Raw genomic sequence first — 26,272 nt, forward strand, 5'->3', positions numbered from 1 at the left:
GCGAATTCTAGACATCTTGTCATTTACCCTGACACAGCTAAGTATAAGGATCATGATTTAGAATTGCTGTGTTACAGATTTTCTAAGTAGTCCCACTTAAAAAGATCCAAAATTAAGTGAAACTGAATCTTTAACATTACAGAAAGATTACTCGCCTAGTCAGGAATTTGTCAAGGCATTCCTTAAAGTGTGATGGAATATGCAAAATGAGCAAATTTCAAAAATACATAGTGTTTAAGATTTACTCAGGAACTTCTATACTGAAGAACCTTAAATACTATATAAGATACAATTCTGAAACATTCCATTTTTTTTCCCATTTCTCTCTTTAATCTGCACAACTGTAAAAACTAAAAAATGTCCCCCTTGCCTCTGATGTTTCCATATTCTAATTGATCTTCCACATTTGTAGGATTCATTTTTTTGAAATACAGGTGTTATATCCCTGCTTAAAAATACCTAGCTAGGGACGCCTGGGTGGCTCAGTTGATTAAGCGGCTGCCTTCGGCTCAGGTCATGATCCCAGCATCCTGGGATCGAGTCCCACATTGGGCTCCTTGCTTGGCAGGGAGCCTGCTTCTTCCTCTGCCTCTAGCCTGCCACTCTGTCTGCCTGTGCTTGCGCTCTGTATCTCTCTCTCTAACAAATAAATAAAATCTTAAAAAAAAAATACCTAGCTAATTTCAAAGATCTTAATAAAACCTCTTACAGCCAGGGCCCTTCCTAGTTCTGTATACACACGTGCATGCGTGTGCACGCACACACACCACGCGCGTGCGCGCGCACACACACACACACACACACACTTTTTTGGGGGGGAGCTCATGGTGTATTTTTTCCCCCACTTTTTCTTTTGACAGAAATACTCTTCTGTATTTGTCTGATTGGAAATGGTTTTTTGAGGTTTAGGTAAAATCTCATATGTTATCTTTTTTTGGTAGTTCTCCTTGACACCACCTTTGACAGAATTAGATAACCTGTTATCTGAATTCCTATAACATGATAAAACTCATAACTCTTATCACAGTGTGCTGTTGTTACTCAATTTCTATCTCTTAGGCATCTCCTTGCCTCCACCTTTATCAATATAAATTGCAGGTTATTCCCAGCAGCCAGTACTGTGCCTGAGATGTCAAAAGAATTCAGAAACAGTTCCTTGATTTAATAAAATTATTTTTAGCATCAACATTTAAAATGTGATTCGGATGCTATGTTATATTCCTACCACATTATTTATAATAAGAGACTTGGGAACAAAACTATAGTGGAACTTCTTTATTATTACACAACTTTTATGCTCTTTTATCCAATAAAGGCCAGTTGGGAGGCCAAGCTATGTATTAGACATAGAGTTTATAGGCATGAGCTCTGCTATTAATTTTACAGTCACATTTAGACAAAAAGATAAGGGAGTAAGGTTGTGGTAGGTAACATTGTGAGATGTAGTATTAAAACCATGGGAAACAGGGCGCTTGGGTGGCTCAGTCATTAAGCATCTGCATTCGGCTCAGGTCATGATCCCAGGATCCTGGGATTGAGTCTCATATTGGGCTCCCTGCTTTCTGGGAAGCCTACTTTCTCTCTCTTAATCACCCTGCTTGTGTTCCCTCTCTCACCGTGTCTCTCTCTGTCAAATACATAAAATCTTAAAAAAAAATGAAACCATGGGAAACAATATGAGTGAGAAAAGTATTTGGCATGTTGGCTTCAAAAGGAATGTTACTAAGTTGAGAAAGTTTCTGTGAGTAAATTATTTTTCAGTGAATTTAACAGTTTAGTAGGGAGACCCTGCCTTAAGGGAATGCAGCCAGTGGTAAACACAACAGTTCTTTACTTACTTTGTCTGTGTCTATTTTTTTAATGAACTGTTAGTTCATAGTATGTTATTTTTATTACATACATTGTAAAGAATATTTTCTGTTCCCCTTTTATATAAACTCTGTTGCAGTTTTTCCCAAGACCACTAGAATGCGCTGTAGTGCAGCGTTTCATGTGTAGAAAGATTATTTTTTCTTATACACACAAACACACGCACACACATTCATATATGTGTATATATATATATGTACATATATATATATAAATAAACTCCATAATATTTTATTGCTACTTTAATTCCATCCTCAGACCAGTTCCTTTCAATTGCTATTTGACTTTTAGGAGGTATTATAACTGTGTTGGTAGATGAAAAATCTGAAGATTGACAATTACATTAAGAACCTTGTTTACTTTCTGGTAACTAAGTAAAATTAAGTGGCTATATTCTCTAATAATCAACATTATTACAAATATGTTGAAATAGGCTAGGAAATGTTTGATCTGGTTATGAAATCTTTGTGATTAACGGAAACATTGGGAATAGAGAAAAAGATATTCTAGTTAATTTGGAACAAAAGTATTTATTAAAATTTTTTTAAAAAGAAGAAATATATGCATGTTGTTAATTAGCCAAATAACACGGTATGGTCTTCCTTATGCATTGCATTCCCTTACCAAAGGAAATCTTGCTAATATCTTATGCATCATGTATTTTTCCAGAAATCTTCTATGCATATGAAGTATATACATATATATATGTGTATATATAAAAACACGTATATAAAATAAATAATCTTTTTTACTTTGAACTATAAGAGACTCTTAATCTCACAAAACAAACTGAGGGTTGCTGGGGGGTGGGGGAGAGGGATAGGTTGGCTGGGTTATGGACATTGGGGAGAGTATGTGCTATAGTGAGTGCTGTGAAATGTGTAAACCTGATGGTTTACAGACCTGTATCCCTGGGGCAAGTAATACATTATATGTTAATAAAAATTTTTTTAAAATTCTTTTTTATTTTTAATAGGTGCATATTATTACAAAACATTTTGTACATATGCAAAACGTAAAAAGACTAATATATAATATGCTCATATACTTGCTACCTACCTTTTTTTTTTTTTTTTAAAGATTTTATTTATTTATTTGACAGAGAGAAATCACAATCAGATGGAGAGGCAGGCAGAGAGAGAGGAAGGCAGAGAGAGAGGAAGGGAAGCAGGCTCCCTGCTGAGCAGAGAGCCCGATGCGGGACTCGATCCCAGGACCCTGAGATCATGACCTGAGCCGAAGGCAGCGGCTTAACCCACTGAGCCACCCAGGCGCCCCACTTGCTACCTACCTTAAATAGAACACAGCTGTCTTTAATTTTCATAGGTTTTCTTAAGATTCTCTTTTATATAAACTTGATTTTTCTGTTATAGCTGCAAAATAATATGAATCCCAGTACTTTGCCCATTTGACCAAAGAATTTCCATTTCCTATAGCCCTTTTTTGAAATACAAAAACTAATTTATGTTACATGCTCAATTAGTTTTTTATTAAAAAATTAACTTGAAATTTGGGTATATTATCCCCTCATTCCTTCTTTATCACTTTATTACTTTGGTTTTTCAAATTATTATTATTGTTGTTATCCTAACCTTATTACATTTAACATTTATTATAAAAGGCCTCAATATTTTAGGGAAGCAAATCAGTCAAAATACATAAATGCATTATGTAAGTATGACCATTTTGGGTTGACCTTTAAAATTTTTACTTTATCTGGATTACTTTTCTGGTCTTAGATGGTTAAATCTGAAATGGTGAAATCAGGTTAGCCAGAAATAATTATATTCAGCTAGCTTTAAAAGGGAAATAGATACGAATTTCTGTTCACAGTTCTTCCTGAAAAGGCAAAGGATATCTTGACTATTAAAAAAATTTGTTCATTCCTGTTGAAATATCTTATTCAACACTGGTGGTTAGGGCTGATTCCCCCTCCCTCCTTTGGGTTGTTTACTGTAATGCATACTTGATAAATCATAATTGCCTGACAACGCACAGAGTATTATAGATTACTTAAAACATTTTTTTGAGTATAGTTGATACACAATGTTACATTAGTTTTGGGTGTCCAACACAGTGATTCAGTATCTCCATATGTTATGCTATGTTTGCCGTAAATGTAGCTACCATGTGTCACCATACAGTGCTATTACAATATCATCGACTGTATTCCTTGTGCTGTACCTTTTATTCCTGTGACTTATTCATTCCATAACTCAAGCCTTTATCTCCTACTTCCTTCCCCCATTTTGCCCATTCCCTCACCACCCTTCCCTCTGGTAGTTCTCTGTTCTGATTCTGCTTTTTTGTTTGTTTTTTCTTTCTTTTTTTTTTTTTAGATTCTACATATGAGTGAAACCACTTGGTATTTGTCTGTCTTAGTCTTATTTCACTTAGCATGATACCCTTTGGATCCATCTATGTTCTCACAAATAGCAGGATCTCACTCTTTTGTTATGGCTGCATAATGTTCCATTGTATGTACATATCATTAGATGAGTTTTCTTTTTATAAATACATCAATTTTGAGAAAGGTTAGTCTTCTACAAGTTTATTTCATGATCCAAATTTATTTACTGCCTTTGATAGTAGAATTGTACTTTGGCAATCATCAAGGAAATTTGAATACTATAGAATGTGATATGTAATTATAGAAAGATATATGATTCCCAGTCTTACTCTTTTATTTGTTATAATGACACTTAATGGTGTAACAATAAAAAAAATAATAATGATGACCACTTTGACATCGTGGAAGGCTGTTCTGAAAGGTAGCCAGGACTAATGTATACTGATGACTACTCCTGTTACATATCCTCAAGTTCATTTAAATATGTTTAAGATGGTTTATATTTTCTTATTTCTTTGTTAGAGCCAAATACCACAAGTTGAAATATGGAACAGAATTGAATCAGGGAGATATGAAGCCGCCAAGCTATGACTCTGGTAAGCTAATTTTAAAGGAAGTTTAAATGATTAAAAAGAAGTTGACATCTAATATTTGTAGCAGCAATATTTTTAACTGCAATTTCTAATTATTTGTGTATTAGTGATTTTTTCTGACCTACTTTATTAGCGCTAATCATTTAGTGTTGTTTCGGTGATTTTCCATTACCTTCCTTTCTTTTTCCTCTTCCCCTTTCTTTTAGTTTCCCATTTTCTGCTTATGTTCTACACTTCCTGGAAGGATCAGAATTCATGGGGTAAAAACTAACATAACTGTGTCTTGCTGGGTTTCCCAGTATTAAAGGGAACTTCAAGATGTGCAGTACAAAGCACATGATGCCCTTGAAATCCCAAGAGAAAGAGAAGGAATGACAGAGTTCAGAGATACTTTCTCAAGTACAGGGAATTCCTAATCCCTTCAACCTAATCCCTCAATTGCAGGTGCAGAATTATTATTGGATTTTCTTATGCACAGAAGATTCTGCAGTCAGACCATCTTTTAACAGCTGAAACATTTATTATCTTTTTGTGTTATTTCTTCTTTTTTTTTCTCCTACCTTCCTCTTCCTCTCTTACAAAAATAGCACTTTGTAAACAATCAGATATTAAGGGTATAGATTTAATTGACTTATTAGTAGGTATAACAGTAAGAAAACTTGTTCAAAAGTTATGTTTCAAATGAGTATGTTTTGACATAATTTCAGATTAAATTTCTAGATCAAATATCTGAAGATATCAATTATTGATTCTATCATTGTCTAAAGTATATGCCTTTTACTAGGGGTTTTATGTATGTAAACCTTAATTCTTAAAATAGTTGCTCATAAAGATGATATTGTTCTTATTTTACCTATGTGAAATTTGAATTCAGAGAAGTGGAGAAACTTGTATAAGATCACACAACTATTAAGTAATGGGAATATAGATCTGAGCCCAGGTATAATGACTCCCAACATTCATATATATTTTTAAAGTTTGTTTGTTTGTTTATGTAATCTCTACACCAGGGTGAGACTCGAACTCATAACCCTAAGATCAAGAGTCACATGCTCTTCTGACTGAGCCAGCCAGCTGTCCCCAACCTATAAAAGTCCAAAATTCATATTAATTCCATTTTACCACACTGCTTCTGTGTTTGACAATGTATGAAAATGAAAAAAACCTTATAAAGTAAGTTCTGAATGTGCTGCTAACTTAAAAGTTCAATTCAGTGTGGTAATGTTCACACATTTCCCCAGCTGAATAATGAAGCCTTGAGATTTAGAGCAGTAACAGTTGATCATTGGCCTATTTTTTCTTTGTTTTTTAAATTGTTCTGTCTTACTTTGATGTCTCTCCTTTTGACTTGAGATGCACTTAAATGTATTAAATTTAAACTATTTATTAAAGGCTGTCCTAAAAGTATCTTGTCTGATTCATAGAAATGATTTACTCAGAACTTCTATATAAAAAAAGTTTGTTTCCTTATTTTTAGATATTATTTTAGGAGTATAAAAGTCTAGTTGCAATGTATGCAAATTGTTTATGTTTATAAGTAAATAGTGTGGTTCTAGAAAAAGTTTGACTCTTATGCATGTAAGTTCATCTCTGCCCTGATACTTTAAATACTTGTGGTATTAATCTTTCAGGGATTGCTCTGCTGCTTATCTGAAACTGGGAAAATAGTGGAAATAATTCACAGCTTTCAGGTTTATTTTCTTAGTATACAACACATGGTTAGTACCTAGTATGCTTCCATCTATTGATCTTTCATTGTTTATTTAAAAATACTAAATATGGGGCACCTGGGTGGCTCAGTGGGTTAAAGCCTCTGCCTTCGGCTCAGGTCGTGGTCCCAGGATCCTGGGATTGAGCTCCGCATCAGGCTCTCTGCTCAGTGGGGAGCCTGCTTCCTCCTGTCTCTCTGCCTGCGTGTGACCTCTGTCTGTCAAATAAATAAATAAAATCTTTACATAAATAAATAAATAAAAATACTAAATATGTAATGCTTGTCAGACCCAGCATCAAATTCAGTGAAAAAGATAGCAGTGAAAAAGGTAGCCCTATTGAATTTTTACAGTGAAGATTAAAAAAAAAGTGATCACAGTAAAATGACATGTATAATGGGGAAGATAATAGGTGTTATGGAGCACAATATCTGGTCCTAAGTAGTCAAATGGTATTTAAAGTTAACATCTGAAGGACAATTAAGAATTGGCCAGGGAAATGAACTTACTAAATATTTGCTGAATGAGAGGTGGGAGGAAGGCAGAGGGGAGAATCTGGCACATTTGAGAAATAAAATAACTGGCTAGTAGAGAAAGGGAGGCAAGGAATATTTTTAGACACAGCAGGGGAAGGGGGCAGGGCAGATTGTGAAGTATCTTACAGGGGGTCTTGTAAAATATTTTAAGGAATTTGCATTTTATCCTAAGAGTTTTGAGAAGGTATTTGAAGGATCAGCTTTCTCTTAGATCCCACAAGCAGCAGTGTAGCAGGTGGATCAGAGAGCAGCTGGATTGGTGGGGAGACTGGTGAGAGGTCTGTTGCTGCCTCCTGGCTGAAGAAGAAGGGTGCCTTGACCAGGGCACTGACTGGATGTCAAGAGACCGGGGGAGGAGGGTGTTGTGTTGAGAAAATACTTCCGGAGTAGAATCTGCAGGAATGAGCTCCAGTTTTGATGTAGGGGATAAAAAAAAGGGGACATTCAAAGATGACCCCCATACTTCTAGTTCCCAAAACTAGATTGGAAGATTGAAAGATAAATCACTTTTGGATGTATTAGTTAGGCAGTCAAGTGAAGATGGCTGGTAGATGCTGGCTCTCTGGCTCTGGAGCTCAAACTGAAAGTATGGGTCTGATGTATACATTCGAGAGGCATCAGTACATGTTCCCAAAGGCACTCAGGTCATTGGAGAGGAGGAGGAGGTGCCTCCCCCCAGACCCTCCAACTCCAGACTTTATTCAGAGTGAGAGGAGGACCTGGATTGGAGCCCTGAGGACTGGTAGAAGAATAGAAAGTAGAAAAGGAAATAACAAGAATTATCTTAATGGTAGGATGGAAACCAGGAGAAGAGAGGGATTCCAGAAGTAAGGACTCTAAAGCACTATGATTAATAACCAGAGGTTCTAAAGAGTAGCTTTAAGATTTAGTGATACATGGGTCATTACTGTGGGCAGTTCTGGAGAAAAGGGTAGAAACAAAGATATGAGTAGAATATGAAGACTAAGCCACAGTTATCTTTTCAGGAAGCTTAGATTGTGAAGGTGAAAGAGAGGGATAGCTTAAAGGGTACATGGGGTCAAGGAAAGTGTGTGTGTTGGGGGGGGAGATGTGTTTCTTAGAAGAGGAGCAAATAAAAATGAAAGAGAAAAGATAGTCAGAATCGGAAGGACAAAGAATGGTGGGAGGAGCATGTCTTTTATTCTCAAGAAAGAATGGAAACATTAGGTGATGGATTTGTAGGTTTGGGTTTCACTTTGGTGGTGAGTATTTAATGTGATAGCTTTATGTGTGGGACTGGATTACCTGCTTAGAGTGTATGAAAGGTTTAAGAAAAGTAGAGAAGTTTAAAATAAGAGCAGGAGAGCAAACTGATCACAAACAGTAGGATTGGGAAAAGCTAAGGGTCCAGTTGAGGAGTGTGATCGTGAGTTCATATACATGCATTGGTTTGCACCCTTGACAGCTTGGGTAAAAATTCTTGAATTCATGGAGAGACCAGACGGACAAGAAATTTGAGGACATAGACTAAAGAATAGTTGAAGTGGTAGACTGTGAACTGAAACTCGAAAGGAAAGGAAGTGAGGACAAAAGGAGGCTAATGGGTAAAAGTGAGGGGATAGGCTGTGGTCCGGAGCAGGCCAGCCAACTTTTCCTGTAAAGGGCCAGATAGTACTATTTGTGCTTTTTAGGCCATATGTGCTCTGTTGCAGTTACTCAACTCTGACATCCTAACATGAAAGTAGCCACAACACATACGTGAATGAGTACGCAGGCCACATTTGACTTGCAGCTTGTAATTTGCTGGCCCCTGGTCTAAGGTTCCAGCTAAGGAAGAACTGGTGAGGTGGGAATAGGAGCCTGCAGAAAATGCTCAGAGAAGGAGTTTGTATCTGTGCTTGTTCTTCATAGTGACAGGATCTAAGGTATGACAGCTAGAGAGGGTGGTGGTTGTGGGGAGGCTGAAGTGGATCACCCACATGAATATTAACTTTGCTTAAGATGAGGTAAACGTTTGGTTGCAGAGGAGGCATGTAAGCCTGGTTCCAAGCGTTATTGAGGGATTTGTGGGTGGCAGTGATGAGGACAGTGACTAGGAGAGGGTAGAAGGTGGTGTATCCAAGCAGGGTACACTTTAAAGAAGCAGGAATTCTTCTAGTCTTTGCTCTTTTATCCATTTACAGTATTTCTTTTTAAACTGATAATCCAGTCATTTTCTGAGACAATTTTCACAATAAAATTAATTTCCCTTCTAACTTTTTCTCCCCCCTCTACCCTAGGAAATTTTACCCCAGGTTATGTTAAAATCTATTTATCTTCCATATTTTAGCTTCTTTTATTTAATATTAGAAGCCAGGTACATAATAAAAATGAGTATTTTTATCCAGATTGACAAATTCTATCTTTTAATTGAGATGTTTAGACCATTTACTTTTCATGTGACTATTTATATGGTTAGATTTAAAGCTACCCATCTTGCTGTTTGTTTTCTGTTTGTTCAGTCTGTTCTTTGATACCTTTTCCTCTCCTGGTTTTCTTTGGGATAATATAGTTATTGGTTTTTATTTTTAATTATTCTATTTTATCTCTTGCTGACTTACTAGCCGTAACTCTTTGTTATTTCGGTGGTTGCCTTAGGGTTTACAGTATACTTTTTTTTTAACTTGGCGCTGTGTGTCTTTAAGTGACAATATACCACTTCTTATAGTATGAGGGCCTTGTAAATATGGATTTCCATCTCTCTTTGGCAGTTGTTTTCACATTATTTTGCTTCTATTATGTTGTAAGTCACACACTACATTATTATTATTTTTTAAAGATATTATTTATTTATTTCTCAGAGTGAACACAGGCAGACAGAGTGGCAGGCAGAGGCAGAAGGAGAAGCAGGCTCCCTGCCGAGCAAGGAGCCCGATGCGGGACTTGATCCCAGGATGCTGGGATCATGACCTGAGCCCAAGGCAGCCACTTAACCAACTGTGCCACCCAGGCATCCCTACATTATTATTTTTGTTAAACAGTCAATTCTCTTAAAGGGATTTAAACAATCTAAACAGTATATATTTCCAGTGCTCATCATTCTTTGTGTGGATCTATATTTTCTGGTGTCACGGTCCATCTACCTCAAGGACTTTTATATATCCTATAATATGGGCTGCTGCCAGTGAATTCTTTCAGCTTTTGTGTGTCTGAAAGTCTTTCTTTTGCTTGCTTCCATTGTTTCTGATGAGAGATCTTCTATTAAGCTTATCTCCATTCTTCTGTATGCAGAACATGACCTTTTTCTCTGGCACTTTTAAGATTTTTTATTTTGTCATTGGTTTTAAGCAATTTCATTATCGTGTGTTTTGGTGTAGTTCCCATGTGTCCCCTTTTCCAGTGTTTTCTTGTGCTTGGGGTTCATTGAGTCTCTTAGATCTGTGGATTTATAGTTTTCATGAATTACTGAACTTTTCAGCCATTATTTCCTCAGATACTGTGTTTGTATGCCACGATCTAGAAACTCTGTCAGGGTGGTAAGCTGGAATAATCAGTGTGCTGTGTGCTTCCTTTTTCTCAGGGATCATTGTCCTTTGTTGCCTGACAGCAGGTCTTAACCATGATTTCATCTATTTTGTTTTAGGGTGAATTGGATCCCTGTTACTTCCAACTTGACTGGAAGTATCAGTCAACTACTTTTATATTACCAAGCAGTTCAACTCTTACCAACTTTAAAATCCTCCCTTTTGTTTGATGTCATTTTTTTTAACTTGATAAAGTGAGAATGAATCTGATAGTTGATTAAGAGAACTGTGAATTTTAGCTTGGATAAGGAAATGTGGGGAAAATCAAGTTCGCATGTATCAGAGTTTTTTTTCTCTTAACTTTAGACTTTTTAAAAAAAACATGTAACAGGGAGTCTGAAATCTATCTCAATGTATGAATATACTTTTAAAGAGGGTGAAGATGCATTCTTATAGGGTTAATTTATTTTTTATTAAGATAGTATTCACATAAGTAAAATTCACTTTTTTAGTGTTTTCGCAAAAGCATATAATCTTGTTACTACTGCCCTTTGTAGTCAGCCCCTTTGCCACCAGTCTAATCCCGTGGCAGCCACTCATCTGTTTTATGTTCTTATAGTTTTGCCTTTTCTAGAAAGTCATATGAATTCCAGAATCATGCAGAATATAGCCTTCTGATTCTAGCTTTGCTCACTTAGCATAATGCATTTGAGATTCGTTCCTGTTGCTGCGTATCTGTAGATAATTCCTTGTAAATAGTATTCCATTGAGTGTATGTGTTGTACTCTGGTAACATCACTAGCTGCCAAAGTAGGCACAGAAAGTGGAGTACTTCTGAAGGTGGCTTAGAGAGGCCTGTACTGATGGGAAATTAGATGACCTCAGAAGTTCCTTCACATATGAAATTTTTAGTCTTTTGGAATGCCACTGTAAGTATTACTTGGCAAGTATAGCTTACTTGACTTAAGATCTATTAGAACATACTGTAGTATATTCCTGAATGTGTGGAACCATTTGTGAACCATAGTTCTTGAATTTGTGGGTCAGTGGAAACAATATGTGTGTTGTTTTTTCTTAGTATGGGGACATTATTTTTGCCCTTTTTTAAAAAGTATACCCTCTGAGGTCATACCAAAGTAATCTACCTTTTTGAGGTAACTTAATCTTCTTGCCGCAGTCTGGTCTACTGCTGTTTCTTTTGATTTTCTTTCTTTCTTTATTTTTAATGTTATGTTAGTCACTGTACAGTACTTCATTAGTTTTTGACGTAGTGTTCCATGATTCGTTATTTGCATATAACACCCAGTGCTTCATTGCAATACGTGCTCTCCTTAATACCCATCACTAAGCCAACCCATCCCCCCACCCCTCTCTCCTCTGAAACCCTCAGTCTGTTTCCTGGAGTCCACAGTCTCTCATGGTTCATCTCCCGCTCCAACCACTCCCCTCCTTTATTTTTCCCTTCCTTCTCTTAATGTTTCTTTGGTGTATCACAGAGCTTGGCCTGATTATTTTAGGAGGAAAATTGAAAATGGAAAATCTAATTCTTATTTATATATTTCTTTAATTTTTTATCGTTGCAGTGATAGCATGTAGAGGGAACCGTGAGCGCTGGACTCAGACATGATTTCAGCACTTAATTGGAAATCATACAGTTAACTTGTAAAACTCATCTTTTTCATCTTTAAAATGGGGATAGTAATAACACCTATCTTTTCAGGTTGTAAAGATTAAAGGAGATAATGAATGTGTTTTTTTTTTTTTTTTTAGATTTTTATTTATTTGACACACAGAGAGAGAAATCACAGGTAGGAAGAGAGGCAGGCAGAGAGAGAGGAAGAAGCAGGCTCCCCGCTGAGCAGAGAGCCCGATGCGGGACTCGATCCCAGGACCTTGAGATCATGACCTGAGCCGAAGGCAGAGGATTAACCCACTGAGCCACCCAGGTGCCCATGAATGTGTTTTTAACACAGCATCTGGAACATAGTAAATGCTTAACATCAAATATCATAAAATAAATTTTCTCAGTCTCTCTTACATCTCCAGTGAATAAAACTCTGTAAAAGATAACAGTTTCTTACAGTTTAATCGAGAGCTGATAGAAAGTGAGAATTTTTTGTATTTTTAAAGTTGAGTCAGAGTATAGTTTGGAAATTCTGTAGTCCAGATTTATCACAGAAGGCTCTTTTTATTTTACTATCTTCTTGAAAGCGTTCACTTTCTACTAAATGATGAATTTAAGCTTTATAAGACTTAGGTGGTTTTCATTGAAAGGATGTCTTCAAAAGAATATTTGAAGTTTTCATTTAATAACTAGTGAAGGAAATAGATTTGGATTGAAATTATTTTTTCCCTATCTACTCTTTACCAGACTGACTTTTCTGTCATCATTCCTGAATGCTTTGTTCTAGCTCTGATGTGGTGCTCCATAATACTTTCATTTGACTCTTACCGTGTGACTTGATTTGAATAGGTCTTTGTCCTGGACGAAAATTCTCAGGCTAGTAGAGATTGGGAAAATGTCTTTATTTTAGTTCTGCTAGTGCCCAGGGGAGTCTAATAGCAATAACGAATTGATACTATTTTTGTTAAGGAAATTAGTTTAAAAATATATATTGTCCTAAAACATACCTTACAGTGTAGTTTTGCATATTCTTAATCTTATACATTTTTATTGGTCATATTTTATGAATTGAGATGCCCTCTAATGAATGAAGCAAGGCACTTTTATTATGATTTAATGTTTTCCAGATGAAGGTAATGAAACAGAGGTACAGCCACAGCAAAACAGCCAGTTAATGTGGAAACAAGGTCGACAACTACTCAGACAGTAAGTATCCTGTGGTCAAACAGAAAAAAGTATGTTTTCATCAGGATATGTATGTATTTTTTTTGCATTTTCAATTCAGTAATTTTATCTCTTCTTATTAGACTGCTGCTATGAAAAAGCTTAATTGAATTTCTGTTCCTTTTTCATAGTAAGCATTTATCCCCCTGCAGATTTTATTTTTCATTAAATATTAATAAGAATTACCAAAAATAAATTCTTTTATAATTTTAGCTTAGAGTATACCTTTAAGCTTCTAAATTTTAATATACACTTATATTTACATTTGAAAGCATTCTAGGGGCACCTTGGTGGCTCAGTCGGTTAAGTGTCTGCTTCCAGCTCAGATCATGATCCCAGGATTCTGGGATTGATGGAGCCCCGTGTTGCGTTCCCTCCTCAGCAGAGAGCCTGCTTCTCCCTCTACCTTCCCTTCTCCTGCTTCTGTATTCTCTCTCTCCCTCTCTCAAATAAATAAATAAAATTGTTACTTTTTGCATCTTTTATACCCAAATATACATTATGTCTTGATTTAAATCTAATCTATATTTAGATATATTTTGTGTTGCTTTTAAACTTCCTATTTTAAATAGATTGAAGAACTTTTTAAATTTCCTTAATTTGCACTAACATATACTTTCTCCTATAAAATGTGTATTTGAGACTATAAAGAGGGAAAAGAGTTGGAATGAGGTTCAGATGTCAGATGGTAGGCTATAAGCCACTTAACCAGCTCACTGCCATTGCCTTGCATATCACATTTGAAATTGGTATTCTGATTTGTGGTTCATTAAAATGAAATTTACTTACATGTTTTTGAGTTTCCTGTGAGTAGTCTATACTAACGGTTTCCAGAGTGGATTTGTGCTAGCCATTCCTTTGGACTAATGGGAAAAGAATATTAAAATGTCTCCTTTTATGTATTTGGTATCTATTTAAAGTTAGAAAAAAATGAGAATTCACTAACATTTAATAAGTGGTTTTCATAGTGCCCTCACCTTGTTCTTAAATATGATGTATACATTTTACTTTCATAAATGTGTTTTTAAAGTGCTCATTTTCTTTTTTATGGGGAGTAGTTATCGTAGTAAACTTTCTGAGAGATAATTTCAGAAACTTTAAAAGACTCATGATCTGCCCCTTTTAAATAAAGATGGGGACATCACATTACCTGATTTCAAGCTTTATTACAAAGCTGTGATCACCAAGACAGCATGGTACTGGCATAAAAACAGACACATAGACCAGTGGAACAGAGTAGAGAGCCCAGATGGACCCTCAACTCTATGGTCAATTAATCTTTGACAAAACAGGAAAAAATATACAGTGGAAAAAAGACAGTCTCTTCAATAAATGGTGCTGGGAAAACTGGACAGCTATATGTAGAAGAATGGATCTGCCCCCTTTAAGATGACATTTTATCAGTGAATAAGGAAGTAGCCACATAGTAAAGCCAACTTACCTATGGAAAGAGCAGTCTTTGAAACAGTTTCCTGTAGTGTGATTTTGTTGCCAGAGAAAGGTATGTATCAAATATTTAGAACAGAAAAACATAGCATGTTTCTATTGGTTTTTAAGAAGAGCTGATTAAATTCAAGAAAGTTAAACATTTATTATCCCACATTTTAATCAAAACCTTTCTGTAAATATCAGATGGTATTGAAAAATGAATATCTTGATTTGGTAAGTTATATTTACTTCATTTTGGCCACATATCTTTGTGAAATATGTCTTTGAGCTATAATCTACTAATACCAGATCTTGAAATAAACTGACCTAAGACTGGTTGTATCTTGTCCACCTTTGTTTTCTGTTTAATTTCAGAGACTTGCTGCTTACTTACAGGTTCATGCCTAATATTTGTCTGTCACATTTGTTAATGACATTAGTAATGACATTTGCCTTTTTCATATTTCTTTTGGTCTTTTTTGGACATCTTTGTTGTTAATGGATATCAAGTGCCTTCTGTATGCCACCCACTGTACTAGGTGTGTCGTTTTTAGAGGGAAGAAAAGAGGTTCAGGAAAATTAAAGTCACATAGGAAGAAAGCGGCAGAAATGGGCTTTAGACCCAGATCTAGTTCTTAGTACAAACCTGTTCTCTTTTTCTGTGCTGCTGCCTCTCTGTAACACACACCCCCACGTGTACACAGGCATCCCACATCCACAGTTGAATTGTGGGCTATTTTTATTTTAGAGTTGTCTCAGGATAAAAGCTTTCTTTCTGTAGAAATGACTCTTTGGAATATACTCTTCCTGTATGTCGTGGAGGAAACCAAATAAACTAGAAATACCCTCCATAGATCTCAAACACTTGATTCGATAACACTTTATATCAGAAATGTAAAACAAAACAAAGCAAAACAAAAACAAACTACTGGTTATAAGAATTACTACTGTAAGAATCTGAGAGTGAGTTTGCCTCCTAGAAGAAAGAATGTGCTATTAGGTATATTAAGGAACAGCTTCTTCTTATGGTAAATGTAATGAATGGTGTATTGTATAGTTCTTTGATTTTTTTTCAGTGACCTTAGAGGCTGGTACTGCAAGAGACAGCTCCATCTGCAGCTGGAAGATTATTTATTAGCAAGTCTTACTAGCATAGTACTGTACTGTTAAGTCTTATGCAGGCAGTGAATTTAAAGAAATACTTTTATTTATATATTAAGTTACAGAATACTGATTCCGGTATGACTGAATTGTAAGGATCTTCTTCACACACAGGTATCTACAGGAGGTGGGTTACACAGATACCATTCTAGATGTGAAATCTAAACGAGTACGAGCTTTGTTGGGCTTTTCAAGTGATGTCACTGACAGGGAAGATGACAAAAATCAGGATTCAGTTATAAATGGCACAGAGGCCGAAGTTAAAGAGACGGCAATGATTGGGTAAGTATTCTGTCTAGAAAGCATTTTAGCTAAAATGTTAGTGCTTATTAAATATTTTTGGTTTATGGGAGATACTTGTGATACTTGGAATTTTAGATACTGCTGAAGAAATAAGTTGTTGTAAAGTTTAATTTAAAAAAAAAAGGTAATTTCATTTGGTAGAAGATAACCCATAGGGATTAGAGTTATTTATGATTATTTTAAGAATATTTAAAAAATATTTTTATTTGCTTGAAATTTATAGGTGTAATGCAGATTTTAATATCTTGAAGCTCATCAATCACTTACTATTAGAACTTCACAAAAGATCATCTTTTGGGGACTCAGTTTAGATCTTGTAAGAATGAAATTTCATTCCTGGTGACCTAGAAATCCTATAAATTCCTCAAATTTTTTTTTTTTTAAAGATTTTATTTATTTATTTGACAGAGAGAGATCACAAGTAGGCAGAGAGAGAGAGAGAGGAGGAAGCAGGCTCCCTGCTGAGCAGAGAGCCCGATGCGGGGCTCGATCCCAGGACCCTGAGATCATGACCTGAGCCGAAGGCAGCAGCTTAACCCACTGAGCCACCCAGGCGCCCCAAATTCCTCAAATTTTTTAGAAGTAAATGTTTTCTTAGCCATTTGTTTATTTAATAATAATACAACTCATCTTTCTTTTGAAAACTACCTTTTTTTGGGAAAGCTATTTTAAGTGTATGTTTTTAATTGCTAGAATAAGTGTGAAAAATTTAGTAGCTGTTTGAAATATTTTGTTTTGCTTTTTGGATCATGTGTCACACAGTTACATATAATTCTGCTTAAAATGAACATGGATATTTAAATAAGGACATTCTTTATTGAAAAAAATTTTGGCAAATGAAAAGCCAAAGATTCTGTGAAAGTCTAAATATTGTTTTGCTTCATTTTATTGCATGTTTGGGCTATAAGAATGGTTTTAATTGAACTCTCTGTATTTTCTAGTGAGAACATAATTTCTGTTATTTGGAACATTAAAATTGTGGGATTTAGGTAAAGATTCAAAAATAGGACAGACTCCTATAAACATACTTCTATAAACAAGTGTTACTGGAGCCTTCTTAAGTATATTCATTAATATTTAAGACTACATTAACTTATTTATACAAATGTAAGATTAGTTTGTTTCTTTGTGTAGGCATAGACAATGTAGGCTTTATGCCTGGTTATAGTTTTACCTAAAGTATTATTGTAAGTCATTAAGATATTCAGAAAAGACCACTCGCGTTGTCTTGTATTTTGCCGTTGACCTGTCTTTGGAAACTGACAAGGCTATTATTCTGAATCTGTCTGATTTGTGTAGGGATAGGGAATAGGGTGGAACACCAAAAACATAGCTCTCAGCAGATTTGAAATTTAAGATTTATCTGTTTTAGAAATTTTCTCTGTAGTTGTGGCTAAATTTTCTTTAAAAATATGCCTTATCTAAAACATTTCCTGATGAACTGGAAAGAAATCATCCTGTTCTGACCATTAAGAAGTTGTTTACTAAATTTATTTTGAGGGAACTAAATTAAAATCATATGTATTTGAAAAGTGTCATTTCAAAAGGTTAATGGTTTAATCATTAACAGGATCAAGTTCTGTAGTAATATTAATTTGACTGAGTTCTTTTTGGTAACTTTATGTGCATTTTTTTTCAACTCCTTAGCTGTTCAGTAGAAATATAAGATTGTGTTGGAGAAAACTGACATATCTATTAGTTATTTTCTTAGTTCAGAAATTTATATATTAGAGGAAGAGTTGCAGAGGGGAAAAGAATAGGAAAAAAAAGAAGTAGGGGTAATAAGAAAAATATTTTTAAAAAGAAAGACATTAAAGTTGACTTAAGTATATTGAGTCCAGAGGGAGAATTCTTTATATCGCATTAACCTAAATAGATAGGATTGCAAAGTACTTTTAAAAGAGTAACCACTTCCTATTGTGGTTTGCCAATTAATATGTATGGAAATATAATGGATAAGAATCTGTGTACTTCATAATATGATTTGAGGGATCATAGTTAAAATGTAAACAAAAGTTAGTGCAACATATGGATTGATTCTTATGCTGAGTTTAAGAAACTAACTGAGCAAAGTGTACATGTTTTAAAACCAGAAAATCCGAGTTAACAGATTCTGCCTCTGTGCTGGATAATTTCAAATTCCTTGAAAGTGCAGCTGCAGATTTCAGTGATGAAGATGAAGATGATGATATTGATGGAAGAGAGAAAAGCATCATTGATACTTCAACGGTGAGTTGGATACATAGATATTAATATTTTTAGGGATCATTATGCTTACTTGAAAAATAAGTGAGAAGCAAGTGAGAAAAACTTTTTTAAAAAGCCATATGCTTCAGCCTAAACCCTGAACTTTTTTTCACGAATTTGGAGAAATTTAATCTATGAGTTTTTAGTGTTGAGTTCAAATTCAATAATATTTTTAGGATGGCAGTTTTCTCTTAAAAGGTCCTTACTCTCTGGGGTACCTCGCTGGCTGTCAGTAGAGAACATGATTCTTGCTCTTGGTTGTGAGTTCAAACCCACATTGGGGAGAGATTACTTGCACAACTTTAAACTATCTTTAAAGGTCCTCACTCTTTGACTTGTTAACTCATTAAACATTTTAGTTCAATAGGGTTGGTGAATATGGTAAGAATTTTTGTGTTACAACAATGCAGTGTTATTGGTGCTGTAAGACAATAGAACTGACAGACCCATATGGTACCTGATGGTGACTGGCATCACCTCTAATTGGAGCAGTTTGTCTCTCTTGTCTGGGTTGCTTTGGTAGACAAATGTTACAAATTTTTAGTAACTGTCTAATGGAACAGTATAACTTCTCTGTCCTTTCTGTCCTCTGCTTCCACCAGAGACTCAAATTATTACTTCCAGATTATTGTTTCCCTGAGCCACTCTGCAGTGGGTTTCTGCTTTCTAATCTTCATGGCACCCTGTGCAACCTATAACTTCTTTGTGTTTGCTGTAATTCTTAAGTTGACTTCCAGACTCATTAGAGGTAGGAGTGGAGTGGAACTCGAGATATAAGGAAAAGTAATATGTACTTATTACAACAAACCGTACCCCTTCCCATTTACTAATCCTACTCTCCATTGGTAACCACACTTTTCTTCTGTGCCTAACCATTAAAAAACAGGGGTTTTAATTTATTTAAGTGGGAGACATGATAGACAGTGGCCTGCAACTTGCCATATCTTCATTCATGAGGCTATATGGAGGAGAGACCTAGAAACACATTTTTTCCAAAGGAGTGAGTTTTGTGACTTAATATCATAGTAATTAGAATGTGTAAAATGCATTTAGTTTTTCAATATAAGGTTCCAGCTACTTCTGTATTTTCTCTTCCCTTTTCACCAGGCATTGAGAACAAGAATTCTCTATCTTGGGATGCCTGGGTGGCTCAGTTGGTTAAGCCATTGCCTTTGGCTCAGGTCATGATACCAGGTCCTAGGATCGAGTCCCGCATCAGGCTACTTGCTCGGTGGGGAGCCTGCTTCTCTCACTGCCTCTGTCTGCCTCTGCCTGCTTGTGTGTACTCTCTCTCTCTCTCTCTCTGGCAAATAAATAAAATCTTTAAAAAAAAAAAAAAGAGTTCTCTGTCTTTAAGGTGTTGGTGACGGCTTCTCTAAGTCATATCTGGTGTCCCATCAGGATTAGAGTAAGGGCGAAATCAAGCCTCTAAGGTAAAAGAAAGATGGATTAGACAGTGTGTTTGTGGAACAATGAAGGTCAGCATCTTCTATTGGTATAACTCTTCAGAGATACTTTTCTACCTTAGTTTGGCTGCCCAGGGAAGATTAGAAAAAATTATTAGCATTGGTTACAAAAGAATATACCTTCACCTGGGTTTTCTGTACACAGTATGCCAAACTAGTCTTGCTTTAATGTTTGTTTAATAGATTTGCTAGATGGGAGATTGGGATATGTTGTAAACATAAGGGGAAATACTCCCAAGTAGTTAAAGCAGTTATTCTAGCAGCATTAAAGAGTCCTCGATTTCTCCTATTCAGTTTTTACATATACCAGGACAGTGAAGGCAGATTAGGTTTCATCTGCGGTACCAGCTTTCTGCTGATAGTGGCTTCCTGGAGTGCTACACTGAGAAGGATTTTGTTTTTAATTTAAATCAAGTTAGTTAATATATAATGTAGTATTGGTTTCAGGAATAGAACTTAGTGATTCATCACTTACATTTAATACCCAGTGCTCATCATAACAAGTGTCCTCCTTAATGCCCATCACCCATTTTGCCCATCCTCCCACCTGCCTCCCCTCCAGCAACCCTCCGTTTGTTCTCTATAGTTAAGAGTCTCTTATGGTTTGCCTCCCTCTCTGTTTTTATCTTATTTCATTTTTCCTTCCCTTTCCCTATCTCCATCTGTTTTGTTTCTTAAATTCCGCAAATGAATGAAATCATATGATACTTGTCTTTGACTGACTTATTTCACTTAGCATTATATTCTCTACTCCATCCATGTTACAAATGGCAAGATTTCATTTTTTGATGACTGAGTAATATTCCTGTGTGTGTGTGTGTGTGTGTGTGTGTGTGTGTGTGTGTGTCTATCACATCTTCTTTATCCATTCATTTGTCAATGGACCTTTGGGCTATTTCCATAAAGTGGCTGCTGTTCATAGTTCTGCTCTAAATATTGGGGTATATGTGCTCCTTTGAATCAGCATTTTTGTATTCTTTGGATAAATACCTGGTAGTGCAATTTTTGGGTTGTAGGGTAGTTCTATTTTTAGCTTTTTGAGGAACTTCCATACTGTTTCACTAGAAAGATTTCTGAGGCTGTATCTGATCTCAGATGAAAAGTACTGTGATTGGTAAGTGATACCAGGAATGAGTGTGAGAACAGGGTCATACAAATCAGGTATTTGTTATCTCTTAGAGTCTGTTTTTAGACTCTGTATTCTGTCCTATTGATCAGCCTGTTGAAACCTTATAATTTTAATCCACTGACAATAGCCCAGTAATAAAGTTTGATTAGATCTTGCTATTTCCATTTTGCACGAAGTGAAGAAGCTGAGACCCGGAGAAGCTGCGGTAGTGAGCCCATTTTATCAATAGAAGCTGCAAACCATTCATCCTAAATTCTTTGGGTTTCTGGTGGTAGAGGTGACTAAAATGATAATTGATGAAGAGTTTTGATATATAGATCTCAAAGATTATCTCTGCACACATTAAGCCTAAATTTCAATCCTCCAACTGAATTTGTAATTCCAGGAGTAAACAACCCTTATCAGATTTGCTAATAAGTCTAAGTCAAGTCCCACTTGGAAAGATCAGTATTTTAGAAAAAAATTGAATATATAGTGAGTTACTAGAGAAAAATGATGTAAGGTTGGAACAGTAGAAATACTGTGGGAAACTTTTTTTCCTCCTCTAACACCATACTTTCTAACACTTGAGGCATGCATTTCTGAATTTGTAGTTTTATGATAAAGCAGCAACAGGGTTTAAGAGGACTGATTTCAATTTTGAAAGAAATTCTACTGTGGGTAAGTCTTACCAAATAGCATCATATACCCCAGAGAATTCTTCCACAGAAGGAATCAGTGTGCAAACTTTATTGCTGTCTTTAAGAAATCACCACAGCCACTGAAGCTTTAGCATCCACGGGATTTTTTTTACGGGAATTATGTGGTAGAGTTAACATTTATCATGGTCATGTTCTGTGAAACTAATGTATTTTATGAATTGTTTCTCTTTTTGGTTAGATGAGAATGTTTGCCCATGGCATAGACTGCATCCAGGAAATGGGGAATATGGTTGTGGTTCTCTTAGTACAGTAGTATATCAAGGACATATTTTGTCTATTTATAATTTAAATATCTAGCTTATATTCCAGTGTTTTCAACATATAATTCCATTATCTTATTTAAAACAAGCCACCATTGAACCAAGTTTAAATTTTTACTTTAAAATGTGTAATGTATATCTTTTTAAATTGATACCTGTTTTACATTGAATTGGTTAAGTATTATAGCTATTTAACATAACAAAGATATGCTTTCTGAAGAAACCAATAATTGGGTTTTCTTATTCAGTGATAAAGGGATACTGTTTTCCTTTATTTAAATTAATTTCATAATATATCCTAAAATTTTAATTTAGAATGTTTTTTTCATTAGATTGTTAGGAAAAAAGCATTGCCTGATAGCAGTGAAGATCGAGATACAAAAGAAGCTCTAAAGGAGTTTGACTTCTTGGTTACATCAGAGGAAGGAGACAATGAGTCTAGAAGTGCGGGTGATGGAACAGAATGGGGTAAGGAAGCATACTGGATCCATCCAGAGGTATTAAGTAAATGAAAGAAACTAATGTTTTACTTGGAGGGCAGCATCTTGAAGAGCACTGTAAATTTCTTATAATGTTGAAATTTTGAACATCCTATGAACTTTTTACTCTTGTCATCTTATATTCAGGGTGGATATCTGTGTGTACATGTTTAAAGAATGTTGTACAACTAGTTACCTCATTTTTTAAAAAATATAGGCAATATACTATTAAAATAATTTGAATCCATATGCAGAATGTTCTGTGTCTCCTGCCCAGATATTAGAACTTGCAAATCTAGATTTTGTGGAAATTGAGTTTGAGAATGTAATAGAAGAGTTTTTAGAGATTCATCTCTGGCATCTTCTGTGCAAAAAGAAGTATAAATTTAAAAGCTGTAGTTACTCAGTCTAGGCAGACTTCACCAGTTTGTGCAAAGCATAGAATTTTTTGGTGCAAATTGTTCTAAACAAATTTAGTATTTGAAACGTCTCATGAGGTAAAACAGGTTATTTGGGGGAAGACTTCTAAGGCATAGATTATTCTTTGGGTTTGGAAATGAAATGTTGCTTTCAGTAAGGTGGGATTGTGATGAATTCTTCAAAAGCGATGAGTTTTGTCGGGTGTGGGTACATGTAGCATGAGTAAGGAAGATAGAGAGATAGTTATTGAGAATGAGACAAATTTTCTGTTGAGGTTGAAAAATTCTGGGAGACACTGGTTGCAGTTTTATGTACTTGAAAGACAAATAGGTTTAGAGAATCAGTGTCTATCCTAGTTTTAAATTGGGGACTTCCCTTGAGTCTTTACCTTCAAGAACTCTTATGATGCCACTTCTTTTCCTTTTTTTGTGGCAAATATCTTGAAGGTAATGATTATATGGGTTAATTAGTCATTGAAATATATAGTGGCTATAAAATGACTATTTTTTTTTTTTTTTGCAATGGAGCAGTTTGGAAACCAAGGGGAAATTGAAGTAAAGTCTCTTTTCTCTGTTGTTACTACTGAGTTTATATATCAGTTTATTCAGATATTTTAGGCACGAGTTCTACCAGTATAGCTAGATCCACTGTCTACACAGAAGTCTTTCTCTGAGGAGTCATACATCTGCATAAATAATAGTTGGCTTTTTCATTGCCAGTCTTATTGCAAGAGTTTTGTGATTCATTTCTCTCCAAAGACAGCTGCATTATTTCTTGTGTCACATCCTTTTCTTTATAGTGTGAGTCTTGGCCCAGAGCATTATATGATACTTGTGTGTACGTTTTAATTAATCTAACATCCTATGAAGTTACTGGTGAAAACATGAGTGAATTGTCTCCATCTTTGAGCAGTCTTTCTCTTTAGTAGTGTACTGGGTATTTCTGAGTATGAGTGAATGGGATCTTTCAGTTGATTAGAGTTTAGCCTTGTGTGTTTTTATCCAGAAAATTATTGAGAAAATTTTATTCAGAAAATTTCACTCTTAAGCAATTAAAAGAACTAGATCGCAAATCCTATTTAGTTGAATGGACATTTAAAACGTTTTAAGTGCTTTATTTATTTCTCCTCTTCCCCCATAAAAATGGAGTGAATATACCCAGGTTTAGAATCTTTTTAGTTTCTGGCAAGTAAATAGATTTACCACACATCTTCCATGATCTTCCATTACTGTTGTGAGTCTAGTGAAGATTACAATAGGGTTAACTTTTAATTTAAAAAATTGAAGACACTGTAGGATCCAAAAGCTACCTGGTTTAATTTATTATTAAGACCTGATTGATGAAATATTAACATTTTTAATTGTTGGATTTTTCTGGGAAAGTAGAGACCATTTTTATTATTGATAGATTATAGTTAGAGCTATAAAAATGTTGAGCTTCTAAATTTATTGTGTTTAATCTTTTCAGAGGCCCAGTTAAGTTTTTTGAACTGTAGATTGAAGTTTAACTTATTAAAAATAATTTCCTATTTGTTCTGATTCATTTTGGTTTATTCCAGTCATTTAACAAATATTGATCAAGTGCTTTCTATGTGCCAAGTCATTTGGTGAAGATCCATATGGATCCACAGGACCCCTTGGTCCATATAGTTTACTAAGAGAATAAACATAAATGATAGAGCATGTCAGAAGGTGATAAATGCTATGGAAAACAGAAAAAGTAGAACAGAGTAAGGGGGGTGGAGAGTGCTGGGTTTGGGGTAAAGTGGAGGAGACAAATTACAATTTAAAATTGTAGTGGGGTAGGTCCCATTAAAGGGGGTAATATTTGGACAAAAGACTCAAAATTGTTTGGTGGGTTAGCAGTATGGTATCTAGAGAAGGAATATTCAGGAAAAAGAAAGCCACAGCAAATGCCTCCAAACAGCAGCAGCCTTGATATGCTTGAGGAATTCAAGGACACCAGAATGGCTAGAGCAGAGTGATTCTAGGGGGAATATGGTAAGAAATGACCAAATCATGCAGGGCCCTTAGGCCACTGGTGAGATGGAGAACCACGGGAGGAATTTGAGCAGAATTTGCCATGATCTGACTTTGAATTAAAGCATCATTCTGGCTTATTAAGAAGAGACTGCATCGAGCACCCATTGTTGATCATAGTCTTGGTGTGAGGGGAGAGAGGGCAGTTATTGGAGTGATTCGAGCAAGAGACAGAGTGATTAGAGCAGTAGAATATGTGCTAAATAGTCAGATTCTGGCTGTGTTTTGAAGGTAGGAAAAACAGTATTTTCTGAAATACCTGATGTGAAGTATGAAAGAAAAGGGAGATTTTGGTCTGAGCAAATGGAAGGATGATGACACACTGGATTTGGAAGATTGGGAATTTGATTTTACAGGTTTAGTTTGAGACAATGTGTTAGACTTTCTAATGGAAGTTTAGAGTAAGCAGTTGGATATATGAGTCTTGAGTTCAAGCGAGATTTCTGAGCTAAAACATAATGTTATATAGTATATAATTAATTTTATACTGATATAAAATATATAACACATTCTTTAAATTTTCTTCTCCTATAATAGTGAAAATTAATGATTGAATTTACTAAGTGCTGTTTCCTGTTTAAGAATTTGTAAACTAACAAATCATTTAAATTGCTTTAAATTTTGAATGAAGGTTGATTGCTAAGTTTACAAAGTGCTATATATATAAGGCTGTAAAAAAAAATCATTAGTTGATGAACACATGCCAAAAATATAAAATTTTTAAAATGAAAATATGAAAACTATTTTGTGTAATCTCTTAGTAATAATCTCTCATTACATAAATTAATAAGAAATGTTTTTTTTATGAGTCAGTCCTACTTGTAAAATGAGGGCTTCTTCTAGAGTTTTTGGGCATAATTCACTAAAAGTCACTCAAATCTTCTAGGTGTTTTTTTTTTTTCTATGTCTCTTTCAAGAGAAATTTCTTATTACCTAGGAAATTGAATTGTCATTTCTTAGATACTATATTTTGTATGACTTAGAATAAGCAATGGCTTTTTAATATTAGTGATACAGTGAAGAAAATGGTTGTTACATCATTCAGTGACAGAACAGTGAATTGACCTACAGTATATCTTATTTAAAAAGGCTGTTTCATTTGTTTCACTCTATTTAGAAAAGGAAGACCAGTGTCTCATGCCTGAAGCCTGGAATGTGGACCAGGGAGTAATTACCAAACTCAAGGAACAATACAAAAAGGAGAGAAAGGGGAAAAAGGGGGTGAAGAGTAAGTGGAAAACATTGTATCTGTAAATCATAAATCTTGCCT

The 26,272-nt window shown here is 35.2% G+C and overlaps 1 protein-coding gene across 3 annotated transcripts in view; it reads left to right on the forward strand.

Annotated features, from left to right (window-relative positions):
* The window catches only part of STRN (striatin), a 141,650-nt gene that overhangs the window by 41,962 nt on the left and 73,416 nt on the right, over positions 1 to 26,272 (forward strand). For all 3 annotated transcript variants that reach the window (XR_014315632.1, XM_082745618.1, XM_082745619.1), the window contains exons 3-8: positions 4,742 to 4,815; positions 13,273 to 13,351; positions 16,073 to 16,240; positions 18,355 to 18,490; positions 22,397 to 22,532; positions 26,120 to 26,230. Coding sequence is in view for 2 of the 3 variants with exons in the window: in XM_082745618.1 (XP_082601744.1) it covers positions 4,742 to 4,815; positions 13,273 to 13,351; positions 16,073 to 16,240; positions 18,355 to 18,490; positions 22,397 to 22,532; positions 26,120 to 26,230 (704 nt within the window). In the remaining variant the exon portion in view is untranslated. The remainder of the gene's footprint in view (positions 1 to 4,741; positions 4,816 to 13,272; positions 13,352 to 16,072; positions 16,241 to 18,354; positions 18,491 to 22,396; positions 22,533 to 26,119; positions 26,231 to 26,272) is intronic.

This window comes from Mustela nivalis (assembly GCF_964662115.1).
Source record: "Mustela nivalis genome assembly, chromosome: 8".
In the NCBI taxonomy this organism is placed as follows: domain Eukaryota; kingdom Metazoa; phylum Chordata; class Mammalia; order Carnivora; family Mustelidae; genus Mustela; species Mustela nivalis.